The sequence below is a fragment of the Triticum aestivum genome, chromosome 4D (genome assembly GCF_018294505.1).
Source record: "Triticum aestivum cultivar Chinese Spring chromosome 4D, IWGSC CS RefSeq v2.1, whole genome shotgun sequence".
Classification (NCBI taxonomy): Eukaryota; Viridiplantae; Streptophyta; class Magnoliopsida; order Poales; family Poaceae; genus Triticum; species Triticum aestivum.
Window position 1 is genome coordinate 468147074 of NC_057805.1, and position 17525 is coordinate 468164598.

Consider the following 17525-nt stretch of genomic DNA (forward strand, 5'->3'; position numbering starts at 1 on the left):
TTCACCGCGGGCAGCGTGGTCCTCTTTCACTTTATCAGCGGAGAAGCCGACTCCTCTGCAGGAACTAGTATGCCCCTGCAAGCATCACCTTTAGTTGAGCTGGACTCTATCCACCTACGTGGCATGCTGGGGCAGCGGTCCAGCGTGGCCCGTTGGCCATGCCCTAAATGGCAAGCCACGTCTGTAGGTCTCGTTTAATTAGCTTTACCTAGCTTCATAGTTTATTTCCCTTGAAAAAACAAACATATTATTGAACTGTTAGATCATTAGTAGGATTAAACGGGACCCGATTTACATACACCGTAGAGAGATCTTTATCCCACAAGATATCGCCTCGCTCAGCTACTAACCCGATGCCAAATATACACAACAGGCATATATAATTGGGGGATCTAACATATCCTGACTAAAAATCTATGATTTCCATTGATGGTCTTCCCTCTGTTTATGATTCTATGACTGATGATCTTATTAATACCTTCCATTTGCATTTATCTCCTGAGGCTCATAGTGAGTTCACTGAACTGCAACATCTTCTGGATTCTGTTGATCTTGTGGAGGGGACATGTAACACATCGAAGTGGCCTTTTAATCTGGGGGAATGTGGACCAAAATCATACTACATGTCTGTGCATGCAAACTTTATGGTTGATCCAATCTTCAACTGGATTTGGAAATGCTCATGCGCCCTAAAGATTAAAATGTTTGGCTGGCTCTTGTTGATGGACCGTTTATACACTAGTGATGTGATGCAGAGGAGGCATTGGCATGTAGATGATGGTACTTGTGTTATGTGCGCAGGTATGATCCATGAGGATGATGCCCCACTATTCTTTATATGCAATTCCAGTCGGAGAATTAGGAACTTCTTGCAAATCAATTGAGTGGCCCAACCTTCTATGACAACATACCAAATGGTTGTTGCTGCCAGAAATGATTTTGGGAAACCTTTCTTCACAGAGGTGGTATTCACTGTAGCATGGAACATATGGACAATCAGAAATGCCAAAATTTTCAGGAATGAAAGGCCTTGCTTCAGGACATAGAGAAGGAACTTCCATGACATAACTCTTCTGTCTCGTAGGATAAAATTTAAATATAGGGATAGCCTTCTAGCTTCGATTTCTCCACTTTCTTAGTTGTACAGTAACTAAGCCCTTTGTAAGTAGTCTAACTTTGCAACAGTTATGTATCTTTTCTTGTGTTTTTTCAATAAAAAAGGTTGTGAGGTTGTTTGCCTTGCAGTACATAGTCAAAAAGAAAATCTAGGGTTTCTCGCTTCTAGGAGCTGAATGGACCGATCATGGCGACGGATCCCGAACAAACATTCAGACTCTAATGGTCAACGGGAAAAAGTAGACCGGGTCGATGAAACCGAAACAAGCAGAGGGCAAAGCTCCATAATAAAACTCAAAGTTACATCAATATCTTTCAAAGTCATCATCTCTACCTTCACTTTTTTATCGATGTTCCTGCCTGATTTTGATAAAACAAACAATAAAAGAGCAGTCATGCACAAACTTAACTAATCTTAAATGTTTCGCATGGGTCACACCCAAATAGGTAAGAATCTTAGTTCATTAAGCACATTTATGGTCAGGCGCCCTGGCAAACACACCATCAGTTGCCCTAATAACGACTTAGGTTTCTAGGGCTTTACTGAGTTCGTCTTCAGTAGGTCTCCTAGCTCTCTGAGTTTGTCTCTACTTCTATGGTGGTTCTCCTCATCTTGATGGTAAAAAAATATCCGGTGGAAACCAAGTTCACCTGTGAATTTTTTTACAAATATATTTCAAAAGTTTAAATAAATTGTAAAAATACAATATGTTGGGGTGTGGTGGGGTGGGGGCTCAATACTATAGACATGCAAAATTACAAGTACAAAGTAAAATTCAGTTGGAAGTACGTCCTAATTGAATATAAATATGTACTCGTGATTTCAAATCTATAAATCATCACCATTCTAATTTGCTACACATTTTTAGATTATGGAATCTTTTATACATGGTTTGTATGAAGGTTTATTAACCGGATGGTTTACCCGGAGATTTTTCTGAGCTGTAAGTGGCGGGAATTATAGATCGGTTTTGTCTACTGATGGATCGGATGTCTGGTAGTGGAAGCCGGTGGATCGGGGAAGAATAAGGCTAATATCCACACATGCTCAGGTCATTGAGTTTAGTCTTTGGAGCAGATTAAGAACTCATGCTCGTCGCTTAAAGCTACTAGTCTATATCTATACCTACTATTAAAGGAAGTTAATATTCTTGGTCCGTCACACACTTTTGTAGTAAAGCCTCTAACGTTTGGAAGGGTCAACCCGCGGTCCAAGAATAAGTGATTTACCTATGTGGTTTCCTTCTGGCCGCGCTGCTGGGCCTTCACACGTGCATGTGCTTCCGCCTGGGCTTTTGCTCTGGGGCCATCGTTCGCGGTGTAATCTATGTCTTTCACCGGGCGGGGCCTCCTGAGTTCGATCTGCGCCTCGGCCTGCCCACCAGCGTAGCAACAATCCTGGTCGAGAAAACAGATTGTGTGTGTTCATGCCAAATTTAGGAACCAAATTCCTCATGTCTATTACGGCATCTCCTTGAATTTATTAGTAAATGGCAATATAATTAAGGACGAAGCAAAATTATATTATTCATTCTTTTATGTACGTTGTTGGGTCTAGGAAGGCTAGCCAGATTTGTTTGTATAAATACAAAATAAGATGTGCTTGATGTATTCATGTGCTCCTGGTTTTTCACATCATTTTTCTGCATTTCTAATGAAGTCTGTAGCGAAAGATAATTCTGCCTTAATAGTACCACAATATCTATAATAATCCCACGTTATAATAAACATAAACCGCTCTCTTTTATGTTATAAAATATGTTATGATCTGGACATTGTCTATATCCCCTTAAAAAAGAACGTCGTGTATAAGATATTTTTGTCCAGCTCCAGGAGTCCAAGCATAAAAATCACAATTATCTTTAGTAATTCAAAATACAATTAACATTATACTGCATGAAACAGCTTTTTACGTTAAAAAACTTGTTATGATCTGAACATCATGAGCCCAATTTTCCTCTTTTGTGGCTATGTTCTCTTTTTCTACTGAATTAACAAATGTATTATTGTGAACAAAATTGTTAATAAATTGAAATAAATATTTCCCAATTTTCAAGAATATTCAGATAACGGTCAAAGGCCTTTGACTGGACGGAAAATGTACGGAAGGGCATTTCTATAAGCACACTTAACGGAAGAGGGGCAAAGTTGAGCACTGTTTTTATTTAGGGGTAAAGATGAGGTCGGGACAAAGTTAGGGGGAAAATGTAAATCTCCCATTTAAACATGTCCGTGATTTTAAAAATATTGATGTATTAAATTAAAAGTCCATGCATTAGAAAGCAATAAAATAAAAATAATAAAAGAATAACAGAGAACAAAATGTAAAAAAAATTAAAAAGAGAAAACCAAAAAATATCCTTCGAAAATGGTAGGGCAGAAAACAAAATGAAACACACGAGCTACTCTCACCACCCGAAGTTTGGCTGGCGCAAGACGCTGTGTCCTGTGTGATATAGCCATATAGGCACTACACTTTCCCAATAGCCAATAGGTGAATAATAGGAAATTTTGAGTGGATGTAAGTACTATTTTTTCCAAAGTAGGTTTGACAAAATATTAAATAATAACCAAGCTGCCAGCTTTAAGTCACCAACAAAAAATGCAATCCAAATATTGAATAATAAAGAGCTTTTATATATACTCTCTAGGAGTATATGACAGCCCACCAGGCCGAGCAAGAAATTGCCTCTCGCTAAATGGGCTCGCCTTTTATGGGCCAATATGGACCGATTTTCAAAGCTTCCGTGCAGGTTTGTTCTTTTTTTGTGTGTTTTCTTTATTTGTTTTTGTGCGTTATCTTTTACAGTCATTTTATATCTTATTTTTTATTTTATTCAATTTAGAAATAAAGTTTTATATTTTTTAGATACATGTTGAACATTTTTTAAATACATGTTAGATATATCCTAATACATGTTGAACATTTGTAAAATGTACATTAATAATTTATTTATACAGATCGTAATGTTTTAAAGACATGTTGAATATTTTTAAAAAGCTTTTTTACATTCATTGAGCATATTTAAATTGTTTCAAACATATTTTTAAATGCGTAAAATTAGTTAATGTCATGAAGATGTTTTACACATTACATGAACAGAATTTTAGTTTTCATGAATTATTCTAAAAAAATCATGAGCAAATTTGAAATCTGTGAATGCTTATTAAGTGTCCTGAACGTTTTTCCAAATGGTACGCACCTTTTTTAAATTGCATGAATGAATATTTTATACTATATGTACTTTGTAATTCATGGTGAACATTTTCAATAATTGAAGCAAATTAAATTTAGAAACATGTGCTTTAGAATATTTTGAAATATAAACAAAAGAAGAACAAAACTAACATATGTAATATTACTGAGTCGACCCACTACATGCAATGCTTGAGGCGTGGCGCTAGTATGTTTCACAGTAGGCGAGATACGGAAACACCCACAAACTGCACCCAACAGACCAGCTCCGCTCCCACAGCTACTCGGCACAAGCCAACACGGTCCCTCGGAACATGAGCATGCCATCCAAATTTACGCGTGCTTGTGTGTGTATAATTTCTTATACTACACTGAAATAAAAAGGATTTTGACACACATGATGCATAATTTTGTATTTAACGATGTTTGTAATAGTTATGGGGCACCCTCGGCTTCGCTCAGCCGGAGTGTGTCCCAGATTGGTTGCCTCCTTGATCCTCGGATCTCCCTTAAAATTTGACAAACAGTTGTCCAACTCAGGTAACATGGAAACTGCTCACGATTTTTTCATATATAGGATAGTTCTAGCTTTTTTCTTCTTCTTGTGATATGTCAAAACCACAAAAGGTTCATAACATTTCAAACAAACCCTGGGACAAAAGTTGTATGTATCGCAGTAAATCTCATTGGTCGCAAAAAATTGCCAAGGAAAAACATAGTACACATGCACGATGGAAACTAGTGCCTGCGGCAGCATAGAAAACAATTACAACATGGACGCAACATTTACACATAACATATATAATCATGACAACATGTTCATGCATTTGCAGCATAACACACACGACCTTGTAGCATGTCAAGCTAAGATAGACAACATTAAAAATCTCAAAAACCATCAACCTTCATTTGGAGCAATGACTCACCGCCTCAGCTCACCTGTGACCAGGCGACCATGCATCCATTCCCTTACAACCACCGACATCTCACGAGCTTGGTGAGTTGGTGGAATGAAATCAAACTTCACCACGACGAGCTCCGCCTAGGACAGATGGACGTGGATGAGCAGCCAAGTTGCCTAGTAGGAGACGAGAAAATATACGAGATGTTTGACAGGGTTGATGGTTCATGTATATACAACACATGCTCTCTCAACTCATTTATTCTCTACCAATATCATCTCCGATGTGGGAAAATTAACCAATGATGATGCCGACTACTGGAAATGCCTTTGGCACTTCACCTTTTCTCAGATAATCACATCTCATCTTGGCTAAGGGGCGTCGCCCTAGTGAGCATTCTTCTTTTCGAATAGATTTGAGAGTGTATAAGGACTGCTTTACATGTAGAACTGGTTACATGTGTCTATACAAATATGGGAAAATGAGTTTGTGGAATACAAACTACCCATTTAAATAATGATTGTTCATGTTTGTGTTGAACCCTTATAAATCCAGCTTTCATTAACAACTATATTAGAAAATACATTTCTATTATTGGACGGCAATGTGCATTGTAGTGCCCACTACCTTGCAGCCACCATCTTTGAGTCACGGTGATGCAGAAAGTAGATTCACTAAAATAACATTATTTTTACTGGTATATTAAGACAATTCTAGTTTGAAAGATCTTATTTTGAAAAATACTACAATAAATACAATTTAGAGAAAAGACATTCTACCATGCATGGTATATACCGTGCATGTATCAGCCACCGGTTATTTTTGAGATTCGGATCCGTGCATGCATCTGGTCTTTGTGTTGCTTAGTTAACCTCAATTTATGACCCCTTGTTCTATTAACTTATGTCATATCAATCAGTCACTATTTCTCCTAGCAACTTTTCCCCGTAGTTATTACCTGCAATATCTCTCCTCTCACTCACAAAGTAGAGACGAGTAGTACTACACTCACTCAGGGTTTTCTTCATATGATTCTAAAATTTAAATTTGTTTTATCTTTTGAACCGTACGTTTGATTTATGATACATTTGCAAATTTGTGTTCCTTGCGAAGAGAACATTGAAATAAGAATACTCTTGAATATATTTTCACAAATTTTAAAATTCAAATATGAAACATGGAGAGACCTTACGAAACTGTAAAAAACTATTGTATGTACCAAGTTTCATCGAGTTTTTAATAGATCAGTTTTGTATAAGTTTTGTTTAACATATCTCATCTGTATAAACACATTTGTCCAAATAGAATATAACACAAACTTTTATTTCAGAAGATATCAAGCATCCAAATCTTTGAATAGAAAGAGAAAATATATTTTTGGGATAGAGTTGCAAAAGGGGGAGGCATCCCAACGGAAGAACATTATTTAAAAAAGGCTGACACACACAAACTGACCATGTGACAGAAAGGTGGAGAAAAGTAAGACGTACAGCAGGTTAGTACATTGTGATTTTTTGGGCCCCTGAAATAATTAAGCGGCTGGTCAATGCACGGTATATACCGTGCATGGTAGAAAATGCACTCTCTAATTTGGGCATGCTTCAAAAGTTAATGTTCCTTCTAGACAATGAGTGGACCTTCCGCGGTGACCTCGGTTGGGCTATCCAACAATTTTCGATAGTTAATGGCATGAAAAGGAGGTATCAATATGCTCCTATCCATCTTGCCAATAGTAGCTAACACTAGTACACACAAATAAGAACCAATTTGTGGTTGGAAGGTTAGGGGTGATTGTACCATCGTCTCACCTGGGATAACTCACTGGTTTAACGTCTCGTGTATCTCACAAAACCGGATTATCTAAAAGCAAGACTCAACTCGATAACGATGTGTCAATGTAGACTTGTCGCTTCATTGCTAGCTAAAAAAATGACTACAAGAAGAAGTACTAAAGCTTCACACTCCTTGCTACAAATACAAGGTATAATGCTTCAAGGACTAATATGACTAGCTCCTATATGCTTTCATGGTAAGCCATTACTTGCGTAAAGTACTATGGTTGCTCCCGTGCTCATTCAAAGTATTCCATCACCGGTATCTTATTAAATAGCTTGCTCCTTGCCTTTCGTTCTTAGATTTGAGAGGAATACTAACTGTAATAACACACAACGAATTTGTTCTACTTAGGGAACATGATGGCACAAAGCCACAAAGACTATGTTGCTTCAGTGAGTCCTATTCATAGTTCGATTTGGATCTCTGACCTTGATCCAGTTTAGTCATGTTTTATATGATCCTGGGGGAAGGAGATCATGTTCAAGTCATTATAAGGAAACAAGGCTGGTTAACCACAATCTGTAAAAAGTAATGTGGGTGACCACCCTATAAACTGTGATATGAATTTTCTTTATCTTACCTTAAAAGGGAGGATAAATCTTGAAGCTCTATGAGAGCATCCACAACCATGAATGGGCATATCCAGGCCCCTATATGTCTGCGAATATGTCCGGACTGGTCCATGGACAACACCATCCGGCCCTCAAATGTCTCCATTTGTAACCATATCCCCTACTTTTGAATCTCAAATCCATGCAAACGTATGCACTTCGATCATCACACACAAGCAAGGATAGCGCACACAACTAAAAATTATTTGTACATAAGAATACATAGTCCAAACATAAAATGTGTTCACAATGTATAATTGAAACATAAAAAACATAGTTGAGTGATTTCCAGCATGGATCCACATATGCTCTACAAGACCATTGAGAAGTTGCATGTGCATCTGTTGATCTCGAAGTTGTCGATGCATCTCAAGAAAGTTGGCAACATGCTCCGTCTCTTGTTTCGGGAGGCGGACATGAACTCCGGATTTCTCAAAATCATGTCGGGGGCTTTCCCTTCGCCCTCATCCTCCACAATCATGTTGTGCAAGATTACACAACATGTCATGAGTTGACATATTGTCTCCGGTTCCCATGTCATTGCAGTTCCACGAACATGTCATGCAAGGTCGAAGATGTTGCCGTCAATCCAATGTGGCCGACATGTCCTGGCATCACCATGTACACCTCATGTATGGACTAGGTATGGGGGTGACGGATAACCCGAACGTATAATGCCGGTTTGAGTGGCAAAACGGTGACCCGTTAGTGACTGGGTCGTCCGTCCGGACGTATTAAGGAGGGTTGAGGGGTCTGGTTGTAGATGCTCTGATTCGGTCAATAGCAAGACAATATATAGTGGTAAATGGTAACCTCTTTCCGTTCTTGAAACTATATGACTCCTGTCTGTACATAATGACACTAGTAAAAAACAGGGCTTAGGTCACAGGGCAGTTTTCACATTAGCCCCGGTTCAGTCACGAACCGGGACTAATGTGAGCATTGGTCCCGGTTCGTGAGCCCAGGGGGCCGGCCGGGGCCTCGTGGGCATTGGTCCCGGTTCGTATGGACCCTTTGGTCCCGGTTGATGGTACAAACCGGGACCAATGGGCCACGCTCCTGGCCCACCACCCTTTAGTCCCGGTTCATACCACAAACCGGGACTAAAGGGCTGGTCCTAGTTGCGGCCAGTGTTTAGTCCCACCTCGCCAAACGAAGGGCGCTCACACCAGTTTATAAGCCCGTCCCTCTCTGCCTTTTAAAGTGAAAATAGATGCCCTTATACAGGAAATTTGACCTAAATTCACAGTAAATTTCATAGAAATTTATTATGAATTTAGGTTGAATTTTCTCTATAAGCGCATCTATTTTCATTTTTTATATTTATAAAATAAATAAACCTTAATAAAATAAATAAAACTAAATAAACCTTAATAAAATAAACTATAGTAACTACAATAAATAAACCTTAATTAATTAAGTAAAAATAGCAGCAAGTAAAATAAATAAAAATAGCAGCAGTAAAATAAATAAAAATAAAATAATTAAAGTAAAAGACATAAGTAATTAGAAATAAAATAAATAAGTTTTTTGTTGTAAGTAGAAAGAAAACCTTTTCAGAGTTCATTTGAAATGCTTTTCAATTTTAGGGTCTTATAGCTCAAAATAATTAGTAAATGCATGAAAAATAACAAATGAAGTCAGAAAGGATTGACAAATGATGATGTGGCTTTGAATGGTGCATTTTGAACACACAAAAAGTCAGGAGTTCAAATAAGTTTAAAAAAATGAAATCCCTTTGTAACAGACGAGTTTCCGGATGAAATCCTGATACTTTGAAAGAGATTGTCCGTTTTGTACACGAAGTGCATCCAGTTTTTGCCGTAACCCTCTCAACTTTCTTGCACATGCTATGTGGATGAAATGATGATATCATGCCAACTTTCAACCTTTTCAGAGTTCATTTGAAATGCTTTTCAATTTTAGGGTCTTATAGCTCAAAATAATTAGTAAATGCATGAAAAATAACAAATGAAGTCAGAAAGGATTGAAAAATGATGATGTGGCTTTGAATGGTGCATTTTGAACACACAAAAAGTCAGGAGTTCAAATAAGGTTTAAAAAATGAAATCCCTTTGTAACACACGAGTTTCCGGATGAAATCCTGATACTTTGAAAGAGATTGTCCGTTTCGTACACGAAGTGCATCCAGTTTTTGCCGTAACCCTCTCAACTTTCTTGTACATGCTATGTGGATGAAATGATGATATCATGCCAACTTTCAACCTTTTCAGAGTTTATTTGAAATGCTTTTCAATTTTAGGGTCTTATAGTTCAAAATAATTAGTAAATGCATGAAAAATAACAAATGAAGTCAGAAAGGATTGAAAAATGATGATGTGGCTTTGAATGGTGCATTTTGAACACACAAAAAGTCAGGAGTTCAAATAAGGTTTAAAAAATGAAATCCCTTTGTAACACACGAGTTTTCGGATGAAATTTAAACTATTCAAATTTGGAAACTAATGGATTAATAGAAAGTTTATAATTATTCTGAGCTAAAAGCAAAAGAATAAAAAAATAAAGCAAAAATCAAAAGAAAATAAATAATTCAAAAAACAAAAAATACTGGAAAAAAATAAAAAAATGCCGCCTAATGGGCCACACAGCCTGCATACGACTAGAAACCCATCTGCACATGGGCCAGGATGCAGGCCCGCAGGCCCAATAGGCCCAACATGGCAATGACAAAGGTAGGCATGTATAATGCCTGCATATTAGAGAGGAGCTCAGCACCTGAGCTGCAGCGCAACTTATAAACAGGTGCTGAGCTCTCTCAGCTAGCGAGGTGGGACTAAACTTCCCACCGCACCGCGCCAGCACATTAGTCCCGGTTGGTGGCTCCAACCGGAACCAATGCTCCCCTATGGTCCCGGTTGGTGCCACCAACCGGGACCAAAGCCCTCTGCTTCCCGCCCTTTGCGCTGGTGAAAAGAGGCCTTTAGTCCCGGTTGGTGGCACCAACCGGGACCAAAGGGTGGGTATTGGTTCCGGTTGGAGCCACCAACCGGGACCAAAGCCTTTGCTATATAAGTAGCACTTTGGAAATTTTCTGATTTCCATCGCCAGTCCCCCCGCCCGACGACGCCGCGAGCTCCCGAGCCCACGCCATCGCCCGTCGCCGTCGTCCTCCGCCATCCGCCCCCGGCCCGCCGCGGTCGCCGTCGCCCTCCGCCACCCTGTGAGCGCCGCCCCGATCCCCTCGTCCTCCTCCCTGTAATGGCCGCCGCCGCTGCCGCCGCGCCCCCTAGCTATAGTAGTTAGATTTGTAATTTAGTTGTATTAATTTGTAATTTAGTTGTTGTAATTTAGATGTATTAATTTAGATGTGTAGTTAGATGTGTAGTTAGATTTGTAATTTAGTTGTATTAATTTGGCTGTGTAGTTAGATTTGTAATTTAGTTGTATTAATTTGTAATTTAGTTGTTGTAATTTAGATGTATTAATTTAGATGTGTAGTTTAGATTTTTCATATTTAGAAGTCATTTATGTATGTTCATATTTAGAAGAAAAAGAAGGAGAGAAAAAAGGAAAATAAGAAGAGGAAGAAGGAGAAGAAGAAGAAGAATAAGAAGAAGAGGAGAGGAAGTAGAGGAGAAATAAATAAGAAGATGAAAAAGAAGAAAAAAAGAGTAGAAGAAGAAGAAATAGAGGAGAAGAAGAAGAAATAGAATAATATATTATTCTATTTTTTCTTCTTCTCCTCTATTCCTTCTTCTTCTCCTCTTTTTTTCTTTTTTTCTTCGATCTCCTCCTCTATTCCTTTCTTCTTCTCCTCTTTTTTTCGTCTTCTTCCTCTTCTTATTTTTTATCGGGTATGTCGTTGTCGATATATGTACCCCCCTCCTCGATAACTTTTAGTAAGTACTACTTAGAAAGTGTTTAATAGAATTAGTTAGAAAAATAATAGAACTAGTTAAACTAGCTAGTTTATTTGTAGTAAGTACTACTTTATTCTATTTATAGTAAGAAATTAATAGAACTAGTTTTTTTTAGTTAAAGCAATTATTCCCGCATCGACGTCGACGATGCCTATCCCGCATCCTCGTCGTCGACTCGGCGGAGGAGGCCGGCTTGATCAGAGGGGCCATGTCCGGGACTGGGCTCCGCCGGGCTGGTTTTGGGAGGTGCTACCTTCCGGTGGGCGTAGGTTGGTGAGGAACCAGCCCGTCGTTGACCCGATCCTTGTTTGGTGGCGCTCGCGTGGGCCAGTGACGGTGCCGAGGCTTCCGGACACCGCGGAGGAGGTACGTCACCGTGTCAGCGAGGAGGACCAGCACGTCCGTCGCTACATGGTTGCGTTGGAGTGCAGGTTCGACAGTACCTGGCAGGTTCTTCAGGGATCTCACTGGAGCTATGATCCTGTGATGGTTCCGTCCCTTTGGGTGTCCACCGCCCGCGCCGATACCCGTCGGGCGCTACTGTTCTAGCTGTACTAGCGATGCTATATGTATGATAGTATTCGAGGTGTATTAGTGATAATATTCGGCGATGTACGGACGCATGGAGATGATGTAGTTTTGCTTATAATTGAATGCATCCTAATTTGAATACTACTTTATTTTGTGATTTGATTTTGCTTATTGAATGCTCAAAGTGGAAAACTACTCCGATCCTACTTTGAATGCTAAAATTGGAGAGCACTATGATTAGTTGATAGCTTATAGGGTTTTTGTTTTCGCAGAAATCTAGGAGCCCCCCCGGCCCCTCCATCATCCCCGCCGTCGTCCCCGTCACCGCCCCCTCCGACATCGAGGTGAGACCAGCCAAATCCTCTTTTAGAAAGATAATTAAACGATATTTCGGGTTGACTGTAAGTCTGTCGAGTCTCCACCATATATGAGAGCACGAAGAATCCCGACTGTTGTCGTGGGGGTAGCTTCTCCTTCGTTCCCGTGTGCTAGACAATTTGGTGTAATGCACTCGAGAACGAAAGGAGGAGCTACCATCACCGACGGTCGCAAATGTCAGAGAGGAATCAGTGAGGGAGAGTTCCACCATATATATATGAGAGGACGAAGAATCCCGACTGTTGTCGTGGGGGTCGCTTCTCCTTTGTTCCCGTGTGCTAGCTAGACATTTTGGTGTAATGCACACGGGGACAAAGGGAGGAGCGACCATCATCAACGGTCGAATGTATACACCACGTGAGCTGAGAGTTTTCAAGAAAAGACTCGACAAACCGATAGTCAACCCGTGATGAATAATAATGATCTAACTTAGGTTTTTTAGTACATATATTTAATTGTAGATGTTTAATATTTGAATTATATATGAACATAGGAAATGTCGTACTCGGACGACGAAAGTCTCCCGGGGGAGTGCGACTGGTGCCACGACGACCGAGGTCAGTGCGACAGGCCTCACCTGGACGAAGATCGGCGCTTCAGTATTAAGCTGGAGGAGACGTTCGATGTTGAAACGGTACGCAACGACGACAAGTGTTATTTTTTCGTAATTAAGCACGACTTCAACTATTTCAACGTGTACTTTTCATCTTTTACAATTCGGCTAGCTTATCCCATGCCATGCAAGACGCTACGTCTTGGAGAGGATGGGTTTTGAAGACCATGAAAGTATGGAAACAAAGAAAATTCACCTAAGGACCCATCATGATATAGATTTTGAAGTAAAGCTGTATAATTCTGAGAGCGTAACCCATTTTGGTTGCAAAAATTGGGAAGCATTTTGCAAGATGTATGGTTTTGATGAGGGTATGCTTGTCACCATGGATCTTGGTGATCCTGACATCGAGCAAGACAATATGGACATTTGGGTCCTTGTTGATACGCCTCCAATTCTACCGCTATGTGAGTTTCTCAAACATAGTTATTAGCTAATTTATATTGTTCATTTCAAAATAGTTGACAGCTTATTTTCATTGACAGCTTATTTTGATTGTTCAAACAATGTGCGGAACATGGTAGACAGAACCTACTACACCGATGGCTCTGAGTTAACTTATAAGGAGAAAACTCATCTGGTCGGATTTTGTACTGATATTGAGAATTACAATATCTACAATCAAACTCCTCATCATTATGGTCCTCCATACGTGCCACTAGTGCACGTGTTGAACTACGGTAACTACTATGGAGATACCCTGGTAAGATTTCTTACTATTACGACATCCGTGCATATTTTGCATAGTTCTAAAACTAGTGCATTATCATTGCTAACTATGAAGTTATTACTATGTTTTTCAACAGAGAATCCCAGAGGATTGTGTGCCTCATTTGATGTATCAGAATGGTAGGCTTGATGTTTTGAATATACAACCAGGTCATCCTACGAATCTCAACTGTCCATACCGGATTTCTAAAAGAAGTGGAGACATGCAAATCAAAGAATGGAAAAAATGTATGGACAGTCGCAAGGAGCTTCTTGGAAGCAAAAGGAAGCGAGGCGCAAGAATTGGAGACAGGATGATCTCCATTCTCCATAATGGAGAGTCAGGGTCTATATTGTTTTATGCTATTTTACCTTAAAGAGGGTATTTCGGTCCTACCTAATACTGATGATCATGTGCTAAGAACAATTAAGTAGGGTTGGTTCGATGACTGTGAGGATGATGATCGTATGACTTGTTATTAATAACGAGTAGAAGTTGTATGATGATGATTAGTAGGACTTGTTATTATATATGATGATGCATGATGCGTGCATGAAGAGTTATTATATATCAGCGGGTGAAATGAACATGGATTGGATTGAAGTGAAGGCAACATGCATGTGGTGCGTGTCGAAAGTAGTACAATCCAAACTTGATCAAGTCCGGATTAGTATTACTTTCGACATGCACCACATGTTGCCTTCACTTCAATCTAAGCCATGTTTAGGCATAGCAGTACGTAGCGTTGGTAAACCAAGCACGGAGATATAAGAGAGGACACTTCTCTCTAATAGCTACCTAATAACAACCTAAATTAACCCCCCAAAACCCCAAACCCTCCCCCCTTTCAAAACAAAAAAAACAAAAATCTCAGCTCCTGCCAGGTGCTGACGCGTGGATGCCTATTGGTTCCGGTTGGTGGCACCAACCGGGACCAAAGGCCCTCCTGCCTGGGCTCCCCGCACCGGCCACGTGGACGGCCTTTAGTCCCGGTTCGTGTAAGAACCGGGACTAAAGGGCTAGGGCATTAGTAACGACCCTTTAGTCCCGGTTCCTGAACCGGGACTAAAGGCCCTTATGAACCGGGGTAAAAGCCCCTTTTCCTACTAGTGTGAGTATGAGTATGTACGTGCTAGTAGTGTGTGATGTTGTCAACGCTGCACTTGGTGTTTCCGGTAAAATTGCGCACAAACAACACCACGAGGCAACCATGAAAATCGGGCAAGGATGAGCTTTTAAGCTCTTTTTTTTTTCCACATGGACATCTCGAACTTTCGTAGCTAATTGGAGCATGAACACGCGTGTAACTTGCAATCCTTTCTCTCTTTTTTTTTTGGAACAACAACTTGCAATCCTTTCTGGTTAACTGGTACTCCACAACCAAAAAACTTGAGATTTTGGCCATCTGCAATGGCTGGACGATGATGATATATACTACAATAAATCCGGGACTTCAAATTTGTCCCATCTAATCCTCTTTAGTCTCTCCCTGCAAGTACGGTAAGATCTACAGTAATCAACTAGCAAAAACTTGAGATTTGCACCCTCGCGTGGCGGTCCGGTCCTCCGATCGTCTTGCCCGGTGCTGCACGGCGGCTGTGGAACGCGTCACGCCGCTTCCTGACCAGGATCTCGATCTCCCGCCTCTCCTCCCTGGCCATCTGCTGACACCGGCACTCGGCGCTGCAGAAGGCTTGCTCTCCCCTGCAGAAATAATCCCAAGAACCGTAAGAACCTCAGCTCAAGCCAAGTAACAATAAGCATAGAGGTTGAATGGGGTAGGTCTATATCTGATCTCTCTTACTTGTACACGAAGACGTCCATGTCGCCGTCGATCTTCTTGCAGCAGCAGAGGCAGCACTTCAAGAACTCAAGGCCCACGAACGGCCGGCAGCCGCTGTTCTCCTGGAGGTCGGCAGCCGGGGACCTCACCGAAGACCTCCTGAGGACGGCCAGCGCCGGCCGTTGTTGTCGCCTCGGCGAGGGCTGTATGATCAGCCGGAGCCCGACGAGCTCCCCGGCGGTCGCCATTGTTGGCGTCCCCGCCTGATCCTGATCCTGGGCCTCTCCGTCGTCGATCTGGAAGAGGCTGGGAGACCTCGAAATCATGGCGGCGAGACAACAAATTTTAGAGATGCTTGCTCGTAGTTTATACGTGCTCGATCCTTGAAACGGTAGGGGTTGATTCCTCTGAGAACTTAGAAGAACGTGAATGGCAATGGAGAAATATGGATGAGATGAGCTAGCGACTGGTCGATGGGTTATATAGAGACGCGATGCCAAGCTTGCACGCGTGTATTTAGTTTGGTTTGTTGGCATCGCGAAAAGTGAAGCTGTCTCTGTCTCTGCCAGTGCTAAAAAAGAAAGGCTTGTCGTACGTACAATATTCGCCCGCATGCTACACATGGCGCCGGAACATGAAAAAGCTTGAAGCGCGGTGGCACAGTGCCACATAGTGCAGATAACCCTAATGAGTCACGCCTTACATGTGGACGCTATCTTTATTATTGTGATAGGGAACAACAAGACGTGTCTCCTGTCGCTTACAATAATTCAGATGTCTCCTTCAGTGACCACAGTAGATAAGAAATCAGCGGTTATAACGTGCTGAAGTTTCTTTTTCCGCAGAAATTCTCACCGGTATCTGCATCGATCGATGACATTTTGCTAGTGTATGATACTACGCATTTTCCTCCAAAAATCCCCTCGGTACCCGCATCGATCGATTATATTTTGCTGAAATGTATGATGCACTTGTCCATTGGGGAGGTAGGTTTCGAAGAATAGTGTGTGCATGATACTCCCTCTGTAAATAAACATAAAATTGTTTAGATCACTATCTAAACAATCTTATATTTCTTTACAAAGGTATTACTAGTTTATTATATTACCCACCATGAAAGATATCACTCTAGAATCACTTTTCAACTACTGTTTATCATACAATATTTTGTTGGAGCTAATTATCCTATCCTCAGAAAGTAAGTCACTGCCTCACGCCTCCTTCACCCTCTAGATCTACATTCTCGTGCGCCTTATTTCACTCTACCAGCGTTGCTATTCCCCTCCCTAACTAGTGCCGCTTTTCCCCTCCCTTGCCAGTGCAACTGTCGGCGGTATAAAGTCAGGGAAACATTCCGATATTTAGGCATACATTGAACTTGTTGAAGGCATCGTATGTATTACATGTCTGCACGTTAATAACCTTTGACAGTGTTGGCAAACATCATCGACATCACCGATCTTCTTTCCCCTTTTTATCCTCCAATGCACCACCTCCTATATTCATGATGGCGTATGTTTGGTTCCAATGATAAGGGCCCCTTTGGAATGTTTTAGTTGGATACTCATCATGGTCAGATTAGTGTATGTATAGTCTGAACATCAGTCTATCCTTTAGGATAGTATAGGAACTTTATGCCCCCTTTTTTATAGGTCCAAACATTGTCTCATTGTTGCTATTCGCCATAAAATTTGGAAATCGTCTAAATGCAACGTAGACACTTAAACTCATTTAGTTCTCAACCACGACCCATTTCAAAAGATTTACCACGAGCATGCGCCCTATGGGTCAATGGTATCCTTTGATGATTGTTAGTGTAGTAAGCAAAATTAGAAAAAGTTTCAGTAAAAGAATGTCTGGAAGAGAAAATAAGTTTAGTTGTACAAGAAGAGTTTAGAAAAGGATGACATGCCATGCAAAAGATAATAATTACCTATCAATATATTAACCAATTGATGATGGATTGGGC

The 17525-nt window shown here is 40.6% G+C and overlaps 1 protein-coding gene across 1 annotated transcript; it reads right to left on the reverse strand.

Annotated features, from left to right (window-relative positions):
• Positions 1–15077: 15077 nt before the first annotated feature.
• On the reverse strand, positions 15078–16016 carry LOC123100354 (FCS-Like Zinc finger 17). Its single transcript, XM_044522290.1, has 2 exons — positions 15578–16016; positions 15078–15477 (listed from the first exon to the last, which is right to left on the reverse strand). Exons 1-2 carry the CDS (start codon positions 15880–15882, stop codon positions 15294–15296), a joined length of 489 nt encoding a protein of 162 aa, XP_044378225.1. The 5' UTR covers positions 15883–16016; the 3' UTR covers positions 15078–15293.
• Positions 16017–17525: the final 1509 nt, after the last annotated feature.

Coding starts and splice junctions, on each gene's coding strand:
- LOC123100354 (XM_044522290.1), bottom strand. CDS start 15,882: ATGATTTCGAGGTCTCCCAGCCTCTTCCAGATCGACGACGGAGAGGCC. Junction 15,478..15,577: donor ATGGACGTCTTCGTGTACAA/GTAAGAGAGATC, acceptor TTATTTCTGCAG/GGGAGAGCAAGCCTTCTGCA.